At 40.3% G+C, this 15,448-nt stretch overlaps 1 protein-coding gene across 9 annotated transcripts in view; it reads right to left on the reverse strand.

Annotated features, from left to right (window-relative positions):
* Window positions 1–15,448, reverse strand: part of ITPR1 (inositol 1,4,5-trisphosphate receptor type 1) — a 185,368-nt gene that overhangs the window by 104,690 nt on the left and 65,230 nt on the right. For 6 of the 9 annotated variants that reach the window (XM_054837654.1, XM_054837652.1, XM_054837659.1 and 3 more), the window contains exons 11-22: window positions 14,088–14,132; window positions 10,937–11,091; window positions 9,564–9,663; window positions 8,936–9,096; window positions 8,000–8,141; window positions 7,470–7,628; window positions 6,738–6,910; window positions 6,359–6,478; window positions 4,863–5,057; window positions 2,870–3,121; window positions 1,323–1,464; window positions 176–329 (exon numbers count right to left, since the gene is read on the reverse strand). In XM_054837654.1, coding sequence (XP_054693629.1) covers window positions 176–329; window positions 1,323–1,464; window positions 2,870–3,121; window positions 4,863–5,057; window positions 6,359–6,478; window positions 6,738–6,910; window positions 7,470–7,628; window positions 8,000–8,141; window positions 8,936–9,096; window positions 9,564–9,663; window positions 10,937–11,091; window positions 14,088–14,132 — 1,798 coding nt within the window. The remainder of the gene's footprint in view (window positions 1–175; window positions 330–1,322; window positions 1,465–2,869; window positions 3,122–4,862; window positions 5,058–6,358; window positions 6,479–6,737; window positions 6,911–7,469; window positions 7,629–7,999; window positions 8,142–8,935; window positions 9,097–9,563; window positions 9,664–10,936; window positions 11,092–14,087; window positions 14,133–15,448) is intronic. The other 3 variants (XM_054837656.1, XM_054837660.1, XM_054837657.1) reach the window with 1 other exon arrangement.

The following is a 15,448-nucleotide window of genomic DNA, read 5'->3' on the forward strand; positions in this document are numbered from 1 at the left end:
GGCGGTACTTTCAGAACCCCCTGCCCTCTCCCTCTTTCATCGTAGGCATTACTCAGCTTTACCACCAAGCCATGGACTGAACAAAGTAGAAGATTTTGAACCCACATCGACATTTTGAGATGAACCAGAAACTACCAAAGAATGATCTGTTCTGCCGATCGTTTTTCAGCCTTACCTTTGCTTTCCTCGCCTTTTGCCATCTTGGTAATAGGGAAGATGGTAGTGATGTGCACACAGTCTAATATAGCAAGGAGGATTTTGGTTAGTCTGAGGAGGTCACAGAAGTTGTAGAAACCAAAATATATCAGATTTCTGGCTAAGTTAACAACCTACCAAAATAATAATAAAAAGCCTGATTAATACTAAACATTTTACTATCGCAATCAAGTTGTCTTAACACAGTGAAAAGATCAAGAACCTGTCTGTGCATCATACTTTTATCGTAATGCCTTGTAATTCCATAAGACTGTACAGTTCTACATCTTATCAGAAAGTTTTCTACTTGCCTACAAATACTGCAATGCCTGGAGTAACAGTCTGTATCTGCAATTGATATTCCATAGCTACAAAATCATACCACATCTGTCTCCTTACAGAAGAGGTAAGATAAGTCAAGACTAGAGGGAATGTACAGACGCTTTTTATGGTTTTGTCTTACCAAAAAAAAAAAAAATCACACAACTAAAGCTTACTGCTACCAAGTTATAAAGTTTCCCCACAAGTCCTCCACATCCTTCAAGATCGGCAGATAATGATTTCATACATAGTGCAAATATTTAAGGTAGCTCCATTATCTGAAGTATATTCCCTCAGATATGTTGTTTTGTTTTTATAAAGAAACATCTCATCTTTTCTTATATTAATGGTTATTTAGGGAATACTGTTGCACGGATTTGCTACGTTTAATTTGCACAGTCTATTTTAATAGGTCAGTAAGTCACAAGACACTATTGTTCTCTTAGTGAGTAATACTGTAAGCTCTAGAGACTCTCTGTGCACGCAGACATAGTGTTTAGCTTTCGAGACTATTTATTCCAGTAAAGCTTGACTTTGCAATAACACTGAGAGCTCAAAAGGTAAACAAGGCTGATGCAAATCTAAGACATAAGCTCGCATTCATTAATTGTATTTCAAGAACTATCATTGCAAAGTCACAAACTTCAGTGGGGTTGCTTGCACGAGGAGAAAGGACTACAGTGGAAAGGAGGAGCCTGCTGAGGCTCAGCACTCACTAATTACTTTCCAATCTACACAGCATTGAAAATAGTACCAACATTCCACAAAAAAAAAAAAAAAGGATAAAATCAGAACTGGATAACTACCTCAAAAGTGAGCTTATTTTTCTCTTTATCAGAGAAAGGGAACCTCTGACACACCACATCTCTTAAATATTCCTCTACAAATTCCATTGTTTGTGCAAATCTCTCCTTAATTTCATCTTTGGAAGTTCCACTGCTATCATAGCTGAAGAGGAAAAAAAAACAAAACAAAAAACAAAACAAAACACAAAACTTAGCATGCAAATACACAGGGCTCTTTTCCCCTGATACCATTTTTCATTGGTTTGTCAAAGTCTAGGAGAAGTTAAAGGCTGTTAAATAATTTATCCAAACGAGAGCATCAGGAAGCTGACACCATAATTTCCTGGCTTTTGCTGTTTTATCCCATATGCTCATTTTGCACTATTTAAAAATGTCTGAGGAAAACAAAAAAAGACAATTTTGTCCCAATAAATAAAAAAAGAAACCCTTAGTATTTTAGTGGAAACAATGACAAGCTATTGACAGCATTAAGGAGAATGGATAAGGCCAATAGATGCCAACTGTGGATGCTATTTTTCCTCCAAATAAAAACAATATATATGCAAAGTAGACACCATTTTTTCTTAATAGAAATTCTAGGTTTGTTTCTCAGTGGGAGCAGAGAGCGTTTGCAAAAGACAATCCCCACCACCTTCCACTAACTACTTTTGTTTCTCCATTTGATCACGTATCACTGTTTAGCCTCTGCCAGAGCTGAAGCCATTTCTTTTTCTATTTTGGCATTTGAAGTTGACTACGATCTATGGCATCTCTCTCAGCAAAGAAAACTAGGCTAGCAAGGAGGGAAGGGAGGGAAAAACCAAGAAACCAGGAAACACTAGTACAGATATAGACAAGACTCCAATTGCTAATGCTTAACACCAATTTTAAATGTTCATTTCCTCCAACCAAAAAAATTGAGTTCTGAACAGTTGAAGTACTATAAATTTTAACTCTTTTATAGTACAAATAATATAATACAAGTCTATGGTCAAGAAATCATCTCTCCAGTCTAGCTGTGGTTTTGTATAGGTTTTTCACCACTCCGATAGAGTATTTTCCATTGGAGGTGAAGGAATGTGACTGTCTCCAGCACATTACTTGTTTCAGCGTCTTCCCCTGTGGTTTTGCTTTTCACTGTGCCAGCTATTGTATGGACAACCTGCCCTGAAGGGTTTATGCCATAACCAAATCAGGCAAGAGGAAGAATGAAGTAGTCCTCCCTTGCTTTCCCTCCCCGGGGCTAGGTCACTCGTCACATCACCCAAACCAGAGACGGACCATCGCTGTGAGTTTGAGACAAACCCCTGCTGCCTCACAGCTGAGCCACACACACGCAGGAAGGTTATTTGGTTCTCAGGAAGGTTCTCCCCAGCAAACATTACAGGCAAAGAAACTACAGGCTCTGAATAACAGAACTAGTGAGAATACATTACAAAGGGGGTTTTTTTATTATTTTTAAGCAGAACCAGTATAAATAATCCATGAATAAGATCGATTTTTTAAAAACAAAACCAGATCAGAAGTGATCTAATTTCCTTTCCCACACCATTCCAGCAAGTACTTACTCATCGATAGCAATTTCAGAAGGTATTTCTGACCACAGACGAGCATACTTCACTGGTGTTACTTGTTCTTGGGGGTCACGATCAACGTGCATATGAAGCATTAGCCGACAGAAAGACGCTCTCAAATCATATGGCAAGTTTTCATCCGACATGCAACGGAGAATGAGGTCCACATCCAGCTGGCCAGATATTTCATTTATGGCTAAGTACTGTCGATCAAGGCACATTCTAGCAAAGAGGTTTAGTTGGTATCTTCAGGGGGGGAAAAAAAATACAAAACATAAACAGCTTAGACTTTAATTTCCAGAAATGTCCGTTGAGTATAGTATTGATATGCTCTTACGTATTATCAGAATGAATCCCATATTTTCGAGTAATGTAGCTATACTTATCATGGAAAGAATAAAGTACTTATCAAAGACTAGTAAGAGGTAACACAGTGGAAAAATAGAATAAAAGGAGTTGTCATATTTTCCTGAGAGTTGCATAGAATTAAGTAATGCTGTTTATGAAAGCTACGGAAGAATCTAAAGACCATTTAAGGCAACTCAGCCTAAATACTGTCGAAGACCAAACACTTCTTACTGGTGCTGAAGCCACAGCTGTTCACTGAAGCAACAATGTAGATGGACTACAAAATCGTTAAAAGTTAGGTACCTGATTAAACAGCTACTGAGCTCTGCTCCCTTTAGGCAAAGAATTAGTAGAGGAAAAATAAACTTAATTCCCAAGCTTTTCAGTCCCTAAACTAAAAGTAAGCAACTGGCATTTAAGGTAGGCACATTCAACAGACTGATAATTAGCCTTTAGTCATAAAGCACATGTCCAACATTCACGAGTATTCGTACAGGCTTGGGTTGAACAGTGTCAACTGTGAGGTTTTCTGAAGAAACATTTAATTGAAAGCAGACTCCTTTTCACTCTCAGCACTCCTCATGGGAATTTGACCAAACTGTATCCTAAATCCTTGTTTTAAGTATGTTCATAAGCCTATAATGTAGGCTAAAAATCATTAACACTATCAATTCTATTTAAAAATCAGTGCAAGAAAATCTATTTTGAGAGCAGATACAATTTTTTAGCAAATATACAAGAGGGTCTCCTTTGGAGCTCAGTCCTCCAACAGGCTCATATAAAACCATGCATTGGGAGGTTTACTGCAAGAACCATTTCAATGGAAGAGACAATGCAAAATGCGATAGCTATTAAAAATAAAAAAAAATAATCTAGTTGTACTTTCCGCATCACCACAATCCAGTCTGTCAAACTACTGTCAGAAGTTTATAACCCAGACACAGGAATTTGGTCTGGGCTGAAACCTGATCTTACACTATGCCAAGAACTTGGTGTCTTGTCAAGTCATCTGGAAACATCGCTTCATGTCAGAAACTCCTAAAAGCATAGCTTAAGCTGTACAAAAGAGCACTGCACATTAATCAAACCAAACTTGTGGCATTTTCATAACTTCATATATTGTCCTGCTGAGAGCTACAGGACCACTAAAGGCTTTGAGCTCAGAGAGAAATTTAGAAGGCAGGGAGCACAGCAGTGACTTCTTTAAAATCAAAAGCAAAGCCATTCGCATGCCGAAATCCTGTTCTTCCCACAAACAGTTGCTCACCCCAACTTCCATCTGAATACAGGTAACCTAAACAGTTAGCATACAGGCTCTCCCATAAAACCCACTTACCAGGAAACCAAGCAGAAATACAGGCATTAAGTGCTGTACAACTTCAACGCACTCTAAGCCTCAACTAAATACATTTTTTAAATCAGTTCAAACTTGCTTATGCCGATAATTGGACTTCTCACCGCAAATAAACTTTGTGCTTTTAGCTGTCACTTCAAAGAGACTTTGTCCTCACTCTCTAATGGCTATTTTGTTCACAAAACCAGTGTCCTTTCTCCCAAACCAACTACAGCCTATATACCAAAGGCCTCCCCACACAGCCTTGACGAACTTTGCTAGCCAACTACTGCACATGCTGTTAACCTGTAGTAGCTGAGTACGTCCCGATCTTCCTTCTGCCCTTCCTTAGCATCCTGAGCCAACTCTCTGATACTCTTACTGCGGATTTCCTTGTTACTGTCTCTCCAAAACAACCACACTTCTTCCTCATCTTCTCCAACCTCCAAGGCATTTTCTCCACTTGACACTTCTTCAAACTCAAATCGAGAGAGGACCAGCCTGCAAGGAGGAAGTTAGGTTAGATTACAAACTGCCAAGACCTATGCAGATCTTTTAGAACATTTAAGACATTTGCTAAAAAGGACATTTGCTAAAATACACTGGTGACATAGAAGTAACTGATTTTATGATCTCACCTGCATTCAGAAAACACAAATTTTATTCCTCAACTCTGAAGTAAAAGCAGAGTATCTTATTCCTTCAACAGCAGCAGTTTACTACATAAAATCTTTGGGTTTTATTATTAAAAGCATTAGGTTAGAATGAATTTAGATTATAAGCTTTCCATTCAGCCTTAAGACTACCAACATTTCAGCTCCATTCAATTGATGAAGATAAAGAAACAAGGCAGTTAAAGCACATCTAACTGACTTTCAAAAACATCTTTACAGGAGAACTGGTTCAAAGATCATTCAGACTAGGAAAGGATTTGGTAAACAAAAATAACTAAAAATCAATTAGTTCTGTACCCCATAAATGCCAATTGGATCAGAACTTATTTCTGCTTACATGATGAAATCACTAGAAACAAATCAGCTACTGAAACTAAAAAGGCTTTGGGGGCTTTTAGCTCTTCAGCAAAAAAAATGATAAATTAAATACACAAGGATAAGAACAAATAAGTGATTTAGCAACTTTAAGTGCTGGTGGAAATAAATACAGTCTTTATGATTTCATGAAGGGAATTAAACGCGCAAGAATACTCTCATCCATTTGCGTTTTAAATACCATCTGACAAAGACCTGCTTCCCTTTTACAGTATTTTGATCACAATTATCTATACCCTATTCCACATATTGAACAAACCCATCTTTATGACAGACAATTGGGATTTGGTGCCTGCTCTGATGCTTCGGCAATGGCAGGGCAATGCTGAGAGCTGGAGACCAAAACGCTAACCGCAGAGGGAGACCCGGCTGAGCAGAGATGCATCAGCTTCTGCTTCGCCGCAAGCTGAGCTCAGCGGGCACGCGCCCAGGAAGCGCTCGCTCCCTTCCGACAGCTTATGGAGGAAAGCCTGAAGCCCAGAGGGGGATCAGGCCCACAGGACCCTGCACACCTTCCTGCAAAGCCTGTCTCCTTTGATCACACGTGAGATATCAGAAAGATTTCTCTGACTGCAGGACTGAGGATGCATATGGCAGACGTCTGCTGTCATCAACACCCATTTACTGTGGATTTGAAGAGGACCCCACACACACTTAACTGCTTTCTCTAGACGTGCCAGCAGTGCTCTCAGCTTTGAATCACCTTCCTTCTGTTTCACACTAGGAAAGCCATCTTTAAAGGCATTAACTTACTTAGTTTCAATGAGAATGTCTGCATTTGCTGGATTCAGCACAGCTTTACAAATCAACTCCTGTGTCACTGGAATAGACTTGTTCATGGAAACGCACAGATCTGAGAGGTAATCCAAAAACCTGTTGGAAAACGTGAGCCAAAAGAGTATCAATCCTTGTTGAGATCTAGGCTGAATCAATCCACATTTCAGAAAGAAAACATTCAGAACTCCATTTTAACATTGCAGAGCGAGACTGTTGCCCGAGGGGGAAGTCATGGCTAGTGCCAAAAAAAGAAGTGAACTAGCTGTGCTTCCTTACTAGCAAGTTGGCAGGTCAGATTTTCCTCAGAAGACTAAGAGGAAAAGGGTAATCGTACACTCAAAAACGTAGCTCTCACCTGGGCTCCCTATTTTTCCTCACGAGACTAACAAAAGTGTCAATCTCGGCAGCTGTGATGTGCTTCTCCAAGAGCTTGCGATTGTTATGAAGCAGTGCTGTAATAGTGTCCTCGGCCAAGACGTCGTAGCCAATTTGCTTCTGCATGAAGCCAAACTGCTTCGCAATGTATTCCTTCAAAACAAAGGGAAGAAGGAAGGTGGTGTAATTAATTCTCAGAATTTAAGGAAATACTCAGTAAGAGAAAACAGTAAGACGTTTGTCAATATCAACATCCCAGGATGCAAACTGGATTAGGATCAAATTGTTGTTCTTTTGAGAGAAAACCAGTGATGACAGACAACCTTAACACCTCCCTCCCTCCGGGGCTAGACACCACCAAGGCATTTATCTTTATCTGATATGAACTTGTTTTTAATAAACAGCAACAAAAAATGAGCAGCCTTAATTCACAGGTCAACTTTCAGTGGAGGGAAGAAAGTCTTGTAATTCACCTGGATTTCACAGTTAGCAATTCTATTGTTTTCTTATTTCCCGTAGAACTGGTACTAATTACACTGCAAATCGTCTCTGAGATGAAAAATGCCAGACAGAGGAAAACTGAGCAATCCAAAAATCTCTTGCTGACTGTACAATACAGCGCAGCATAGCAGGGTTTCACGGGATGTAGCTTTTATTTTTTTGGAGGCAGAACGATGTTAGTGCCATTGAAAGCTACAGACATATCTCAAACCTGATTCTTTCTGTAATCCTGCTGAGAGTGCCTCAGCACTCTGTAGCAAAGCCGGCATATGTGTCTGAAGGGAGCATGACGCTGGTCTCCAAGCTCCTCCAACCGCAACATCGGGCCATCACCACTGTCCGTAAATGGTGCTTGCAACAACTTGAAAATCTACAGATTTATTAAAAAACAAAGATAAAAATCCTATAAGACACTGCCTTCATTTGATTAGAATTAGTGTGAGAGCACTGTGTCAGCATCTCTGAATTTCTGAAAGGTACATCAGAAATACACTACAGCTACCAAGTTTCCAGGCCAGAGCGTAGCCTGGACAGAAGACACTGTTGATCACCTTTATTCAACACCATATTCTGTATTTTTTTCTTCTAGCAATGGTATGCCTACAGTCCGCTGCCAAAAGCCTGCTGGAAGCTAGAAACTCAAAGGATCTGTCGGTTCCAATAATTTGGCCAGGTTCTCTTATTAGTTTCTCTGTTCTGACAACCCTTCTTGTAGGCAATTTAGAGAAAAATGCAGCCTACCTGCTTTAGAATGTTCTGCTCTCTCATCAGTTTTTGCCGTTCTCTATTAGGTTTAGAAAATACCACTTCAAGGACGTCTTGTCCAGAGTTAGTTCCGCCAGTAACAAAGTAGACCAAATCCTCCAACAATTTGGTAACAGATCTGCAGCAAAGCCAGAAGTTGTTAATACAAAACTACAAATTCTATCTGTTAAAAGAACAACGCCAATGTAAGTGTACAGAAATTTCAAACATCTAAGTGAAAAAGAACATCAATTATAGACTGACTCAGATGCTGGATAACAGGTTTGTACAGAACTTAAATGCTCCCTATTGCTGCAGCCTTACTGTCTAACAGCTAAACCACAGCAGCAGTAAGACAGTGATACAACTTTAGGACAACTATATGCTCGCCAAATTCTATTTGGCAGTTCTTTAAATTGCCAAGGGAAAAACAATATAAAAATAAAAAAAAAAAAAATCAAGTGATAATCTCTCCCAAGGCCAAATAAAAGATATTGGCTATAGAAGCACATGGGCCCTGGTTTTACGCAGCTGACTCTTTTTGTGTGGCCACGTACTTTTCATGGATATTATCAGAGGATTTGCAAGAAGTCATGTGCTCAGTCTTCACAAGACAGATTATAAATTCCCACACTCAATTTGCAAAGCCCAACCAGAAAGGTACGCTGTGGATTATTCCTTCGAGTTCACAACAAGAGTTCTCATGCTCTCATTTCACCGAGCAACAGGGAGGGCTTGACAAAAGAGGCTTGAAAACCTCCACTATGGTCACATCAACAGTAAAACCATCAACTTTTTTTTTTTTTTTTTAATCTAACTTAGGAGGAAACAAAATCCCTCTCCTGACGATAGCGTACATAGATAAAATTTGCAAAGAAACAGTTACTGAATAAAGGAAACAACATTATGTGAAGCAAAGTCATGCTTCCTTACCTTCTTTCATTCTGGGTTATTGTTCCCTTTTCCAACTTGCCAGCAATGGAACCTAAAACCTTACTTGCATCATTCGCAAAATCCAAGTCCCGAACCTCTGCAGGGGAAACTGGTACTATGGCAAAAGCTTCTTTGTCCTCTTTCACTGGAGAAGTACCAATCTGAAACCCAAAGAATTTTTATCATCAAACCAAAAGGCAGAAAACAAAGTAGTGACTCACATACTCAGTGATAATAAAACAGAAGAAAAGCCATGCTCCATTTGGACAGTATGAGACTACTGATGAAGTCAAACTTTGAGAACAGTACTGCTCTGTGCAAGCTCAAAGGTATTCCTAAATCCAGAGAAACATCAGGAGAGATTGCAAAATGTTGCTGTAAACAGTGGAAAAAATTCTCCTTGTGATGACTGTTGTACAGTAGAAATTGAACAGTGTTACTAGTGAACTACTGTGAAAACCTAACCTTTTAGATAAAACATTTTGCATAGGCCCTATTCATTGCTGTTAACCTGCTTGCTGTTTGACAAGCCCAGCAGTCTCACGGGACTGGAACTTCTCCTACCAACAACGCTTTTGTGGAAGCACAGGAATCAAAGGATGTGCTTATATAAAGTAACAGGACTTACTTTGAGCATCACAGGTTTCTCCTCCTCTTTATCAATAGGGATATTAGTACTATGAACCCAGGTGTTAGTGCAAAGGTGTCTAAGTCTGACGTAAGAGTTCCTGAAAGAAAGTCAAAAGTTTCAAAGCATGAGTCAGTTCCCAGACGGGAAATCTTCACATTGTTCGAATTGCAAGATGTTGGCAGGAACAAGTGGAAAAAAAAGTGTCATCTTTATCCATGCTGCATACCATAACAGGAATAAGACTCTTCCCTTATTTCATTCTATAAATTCACCTTAAGAAGTCTTCTTATATAATGAAATAGGTTCTGCTGTACAATGGAACTACATCTATATTTTGTTGCTGTAACTCAGCTGCTGCACAGTAACAAATAAAGCCTCTTCAAGTCCTCACATTTCCACATGCTATAGTGTATCTGAGCTGTCAGCTTCCTCCATTACCTTTGTATTTTTCAGTCCATAACTCCCTAACGTCTACTTTGTATTTTCTAAACTGAGAATTTTTTGACTCTCTGTATATGTCAGTGTTGTTCAAGCATCAAAGGTTCATCAAGATACCAGAACACGAGACCAGCATGCAACAATTTTCTCTAGCAGAAGTCCTGTGTGGACAGCACTTCCCAGACTTAGTTGTCTTCTCAGGTATTTCTGGCAATGACACTATTTTGCATGTACCAGCTCTTTGATAGAAGATGTCAAGCCACAGTAGATGAGCATCTTGGGCCAGGGTAAGAAACAGTCTCTCAGCTGCAGTCCAACCTCCTCTCTCCACACAACCGTGGCAGCCCAAAGGGCAGAAGAGGCACCCAGGACAGCTGCTTTTGGTGGCCCTGTTAACTTCTGCTAGTTTAGTGTCTGATGATTTAGAGAGTTGCTCAGATAAAGTAGGTGGAACAAATACGCTGTGCTTTCTCAGTGGGAGCAGACAGCAAAGAGCCTGCACGCAGACTGCATAACTCTGAAGGGTACAGAATCTTTTAAGTAGCAAGAGGTACCATATGAACAGTAAAGGACACATAAACCAAGTGTTAATTACTCAGTGTTACATCCTGGCTAACTTAATGCAGACAGGTCATGGGAGTGGCTTGGTAAGACACCCAAGGCTTTCAGTCCCAGCTTGTTCACTGGCAAGGATGTCACTTAATCTCAATTTTCCCATCTGTAAAATGGTGTTCTGTTACTTATAACTCAATTGTAAAGTACTAAAGTGAAGCTTCAGGCACTTACTAAGTATTCTTATATTAATTTGAGGAAGAACCTTAATTCCAAAGGATGAAAGAAAAATAGCAGGAGACAGCTTTACCTTAAAAAAAATAATAAAAGAATCAAACTCCAAAGCAGATAGTCAGTTCTACCAGTATGCTTAGCTGTACCTGGGGACAAGGCTGTCTCCTCCTCGCAAGGTGGTAGGGTCCAACTCAAATATGGAGGAGATGTCATTTCCTTCAGGCACAGACACCAGGGAGTACGCCATCTTCTCCTGAGCACTGCGCAAGCCTCTTCTGGAGGCATCCTGCTCAGGGTCCAGCTGTGGAAGAAGTCCCATCACACACAGTCAGCCCAAGCCCTCCAGACCCACCTGCCCTGCGTTAAATAGATGTGTCCTGTAATTTGCAGACAGGACTGAACCACTCCAAGGACCAGTTTAGACAACTGGGCTTTAGGACACCAGTAAAACTGGCTCTTGCCAGCCATTTCTTTGCTTTCCCTGGTGTTAACTTCTGAGTATTTCTGGATCACAAATACGGTAACTCCTAAACCACAGAGGTTGTGTCTTGGAGGCAGTGCCAGAAGAGACTGAAAATCCCCGCGGCCATTCACCCCACAGTCACTGGGAACTCTTGACTAGTTTCAGATGACCCACACCTGCTAAGATCCCCACCCCTGGCACTGCCAGCTCTCTAAATGTATTCCACATATTGCAATTATCACCCTAACAAAGTAATTCTGGGAGCTGCAAATAGAAGAGTCACCAACACTATGTACCAACAGTCTTGCTGGGAAATAATCAACTCCAGCAAGCAAAAATGGGACTCGCACCTATCAATTACAGACAAATGAAACAAAAAGCTAATTGGGAAGTTAGATGTCTTGCTGTTCACACTACAGCTTATGATGCACTCAAACACAAAGATACGCTACAAAGGCCATGGCATCAGAACTATCTTTATTTCCAAGGTGCTAGCAAATTACCAGCCTCCTTTAGCAAAGTAAAGATAGTAGCATAACTGAATAAACCCCTGGATTTTCAGATGAAAGGACAAGAGGGTAGGAAAAAATAAAGATGAATTGGGAAAAAAGAACAACAACTTTCTGTAAAACCTTTCCTAGGGAACTACCGGTTATGACTACTCAATAAAAAAGTTGCTAACTGTCTGACACAACACAGGAGCCAGCTGTCCGTGTATAAACATCTAAATCCTAGATGTAGTTTTCAAAGCGATCAAGCAGCCAACTTATCAATTTCTCTGTGATCTTGGCACCAGCAGAAGACAGGCACCCAACGCGGTCAGCGCTCGAGTACCTGCCTTTCAAAGTCCTGGTGTAAGGCATCGCAATCCTTAAACGTACAGAAAAGGTATGTAACATTGCTTGTGCCTCAGGATACTCTGTGGTTAGCACATCAATGAACTTGGCCGCAAATTGTGACATTTAAAGTCTGATTTTTCACGTGGGAACAGACAGTTAGCTGTATGGCACAGAAATACACATTGGGAGCGTGCCTTCAGGAGAAGCAGCAGCTATACACTCGGGGTCCATCTGGAGGCTTTACGCTGGGAGAAATTCACTCTCTTGGAATGAATTCTCCAAATTTCAGCTGTCTCCATCCCCACAGCAAGGCTCTGCATTCACAATTTGTACTTCAGGAGACAACTGGTCAGTTATTGAAACTGCCGCAAAGCTGAAAATTAGAAAATCAGAAAGTAGGAAATGGGGCAATTTAGGGAGAACTAAAACTTCAACCCCAAAGCTGACACCAGCAGTTCTTTTTAATGTTGAAAGGCGCTAGCTGGCACCTCAGCCATGCCCGTTTAAACCCCATTCCTGTACAGCTCACTGAGGTATAAGGAGAAAACAACAACAAACCACAGAGCTGTGCAAAGAAACCTGCCGCCTTGCAGACAGCTCACATTTACATCAAGTTGGATAAAGCAGCCTACACCATCCTGTCACTAGTGAATGTTAAATGATGCAGTAACTGCGTGTCAGAAATGAATTATGTGCTCCTGAGCCTACTCTTTATGGTCTATTTTGCCACCTAGTGGTAAAGAGACAGAGCAGGGAAAAATCAGCACAACTCTGAAGCCAGTGCCTTATGATTATTACCGCACGTATTATCAGACAGAGACATTAGCGTAACACCAGCAGGATGGATGTCTACATAAAAGACCTTGACGCCGATTGACTTTCAAAAAGTTAAGCCAACAAAATAGTCAATGTTGGATCCTCCCTTTCCCCCAACAATAGCTTGGGGTGGGTGGAGGGTGTTCATTTTTTCATTTTTTGCAGCATGTTTACTGAAGTCAAGCTGTCAGAAGATCAGTGTTTGCTGCCAAATACCACCAAGAACTAATCAGGATAACAGCTCAATATCTGGGGGCAAGGGTAAGCATTTTAATGGCCAGGGTATAATGACAAATCCTTTTAGGAGGAAAAGGTCTACCCTGCAGGATTTCAAAGCATCACAGTGCTTTCACGTGCATCTTTTAAAAATTGAGGGAGTAGTTCTTTCTCATATCCAAATGGAGCAAATCTTCCATAATGCAGGATAAATGACCAAGAAAGCTGCGTAAGCCTACAATCATATCCAACTAAAAAAACGTAATCCACAATGGAAAGTGCTGTTCCAGTTTTATCTGTTTTCAGCCACTGAAGCAATGCTGTTTCCCTTTGACACCGAAGAGAAGCTTCTATTAATACAAATCATCAGCACACTCAATCTTTGACACAAAACCACTTACAGAAAAGAACACAGACTTGCTTTCACAGGAAAATCAGAAGAATGGCACTGAAATCATGCTCACCCTGCCATTCTTGCTCTCTAGACCCTTTATCCTGGCTTTCCTGTGACAAGCTAAAACGAGAGGGGGAATTAATTTCTTAAACACGGAGGTCAGGTGCCTGACTGGCACAACACTACATGAACATCCCGTTAGGGACACTTGCCATCTGGTGTCACCTTGAGCAACTTGCTTTTCAGACCTATTCAAGAGAGTGCTTCAAGGAAGCAAAGGTTTAAGAAATAGGAAGACAGAAAAAGAGATGCTACAAAGAGGGGAGGCGAGGGGGTCCAGGTAACGTATAAATTCGGTTCCAAGTGCATTGCTCTTCACTAAAGCCTAATCCAGTTTTCAATATCCATTCTTCTGGACAGGCCTTAAAAGCCTTCAGATCATTCTCAGCTTTTTAGCTTCTTCACTAGCAGCAAAGCCTGGACCATCTACGCACTGGCCAGGTAAATACCTGGACCTGTGTCAAGCCCTCCTCAATTAGGGGCAAGATCATACTCTTGCCTATACTTACTGAGGATTGACACTCCAGGTCATCTTCCTCATAGTCAGGGTTTACCTGATGAAACAGAATCACAGGCACGTCAAAACTCTAACAGAGCTGGAAGTGGGAAACAACCTCAGCACGGTCTAAACTTACTTTGTAAAAAACGCACGCTACTGCTACAGCACTACCAGGCATGCAGAACAAATACACTGCGCAAACCGATTCATTTCTAATCAGGCATCTGCCTGTCCATGAATTAAGCAGTTATATAATCTGCAAACATGCAGAGAGATTTCTCTTGTTCAGGATAATCACTAAAGGAGCAAGAACGGCAGAGAGTTACCAAGTTTCGGGTTTTTTTGTGGGTGGTTTTTTCTTTTTTTTTTTTTTTTTTTAAAATCCCAGGTGGAATATCCAACTAGAAATTACTGGTTTGGCAGAAGTCTTTTAGAATAAACACTATGCTAACCATGGATCAGGAGAGCAATTCCTCTGGTATATTTTTGTATGATGTAAGACCATGTTTTTGTTTTGGCTGATTAGCAAACCCAAGATTTACTGGAAAAGCTCTACACTGGATCGCTACTGAAAAGGATTTGCGAGTGTACATGTGACAAAATGCTGCTGGTTTTCCAATCTGCTTATTAGAAGAATAAAAAATGGGATATTTAACCTGGACTTTTCCCACCGAAGCTCTCAGGTCAATAGCATGGGCTGAGGCCGCCCTTCTGCCCTGCTATGTGCTTGTACATCCAGGACAGCTTTAGCTTTTACTTACAGAGGTTTGTGTATTGGCATGTTGATATATCCATGCTTTAAAATGAATAACAGTTATTTTAATAAACATTTAAAAGTGTTGAGCAGCAACACAAAATTATAACCTTTAGACCTCTTTTTTTTTTTTTTTTAGCTTTTTTAAATAAAATGTCTTGAAATCTTATTTAAATGGGGGAAAAGATGTCCACTACAGAGAGAGCAGAAGACTTATTTATTTTGTGCTTGGACAGCTAAGCATTATCTGCAGTTCTTGCAAGACTGGTCTGAAGTCTAACTGCATTTTCATTATACGCTCAATTCTACAATTCCGCTCGGAAATCCGTGATTCAGGAGAAACTAACAATAGTTGAATTCATTTTCCCCCAAAGGCTCTCAGCCTTTTTCGATGTATTCATCTATTAATAAATTCATCTTGATTCTACTGCCCACGCGACAGGACACTATTTAGTGTCTGTTCTTTGCAGGAGAAGAGTTATTGCCTCTAGAATTCATACAAAAAGTGAAATAAGCTCAAGACTACCCTGTACCGTAGTATTCTTTTAAGTCTCTTATCTTGTTTTCTATGTTTAGCCATCTATGTTTGTATTAATACTAAGGACCCAAACACCACT

This window comes from Grus americana, chromosome 11 (genome assembly GCF_028858705.1).
Source record: "Grus americana isolate bGruAme1 chromosome 11, bGruAme1.mat, whole genome shotgun sequence".
NCBI classification, from domain to species: Eukaryota; Metazoa; Chordata; class Aves; order Gruiformes; family Gruidae; genus Grus; species Grus americana.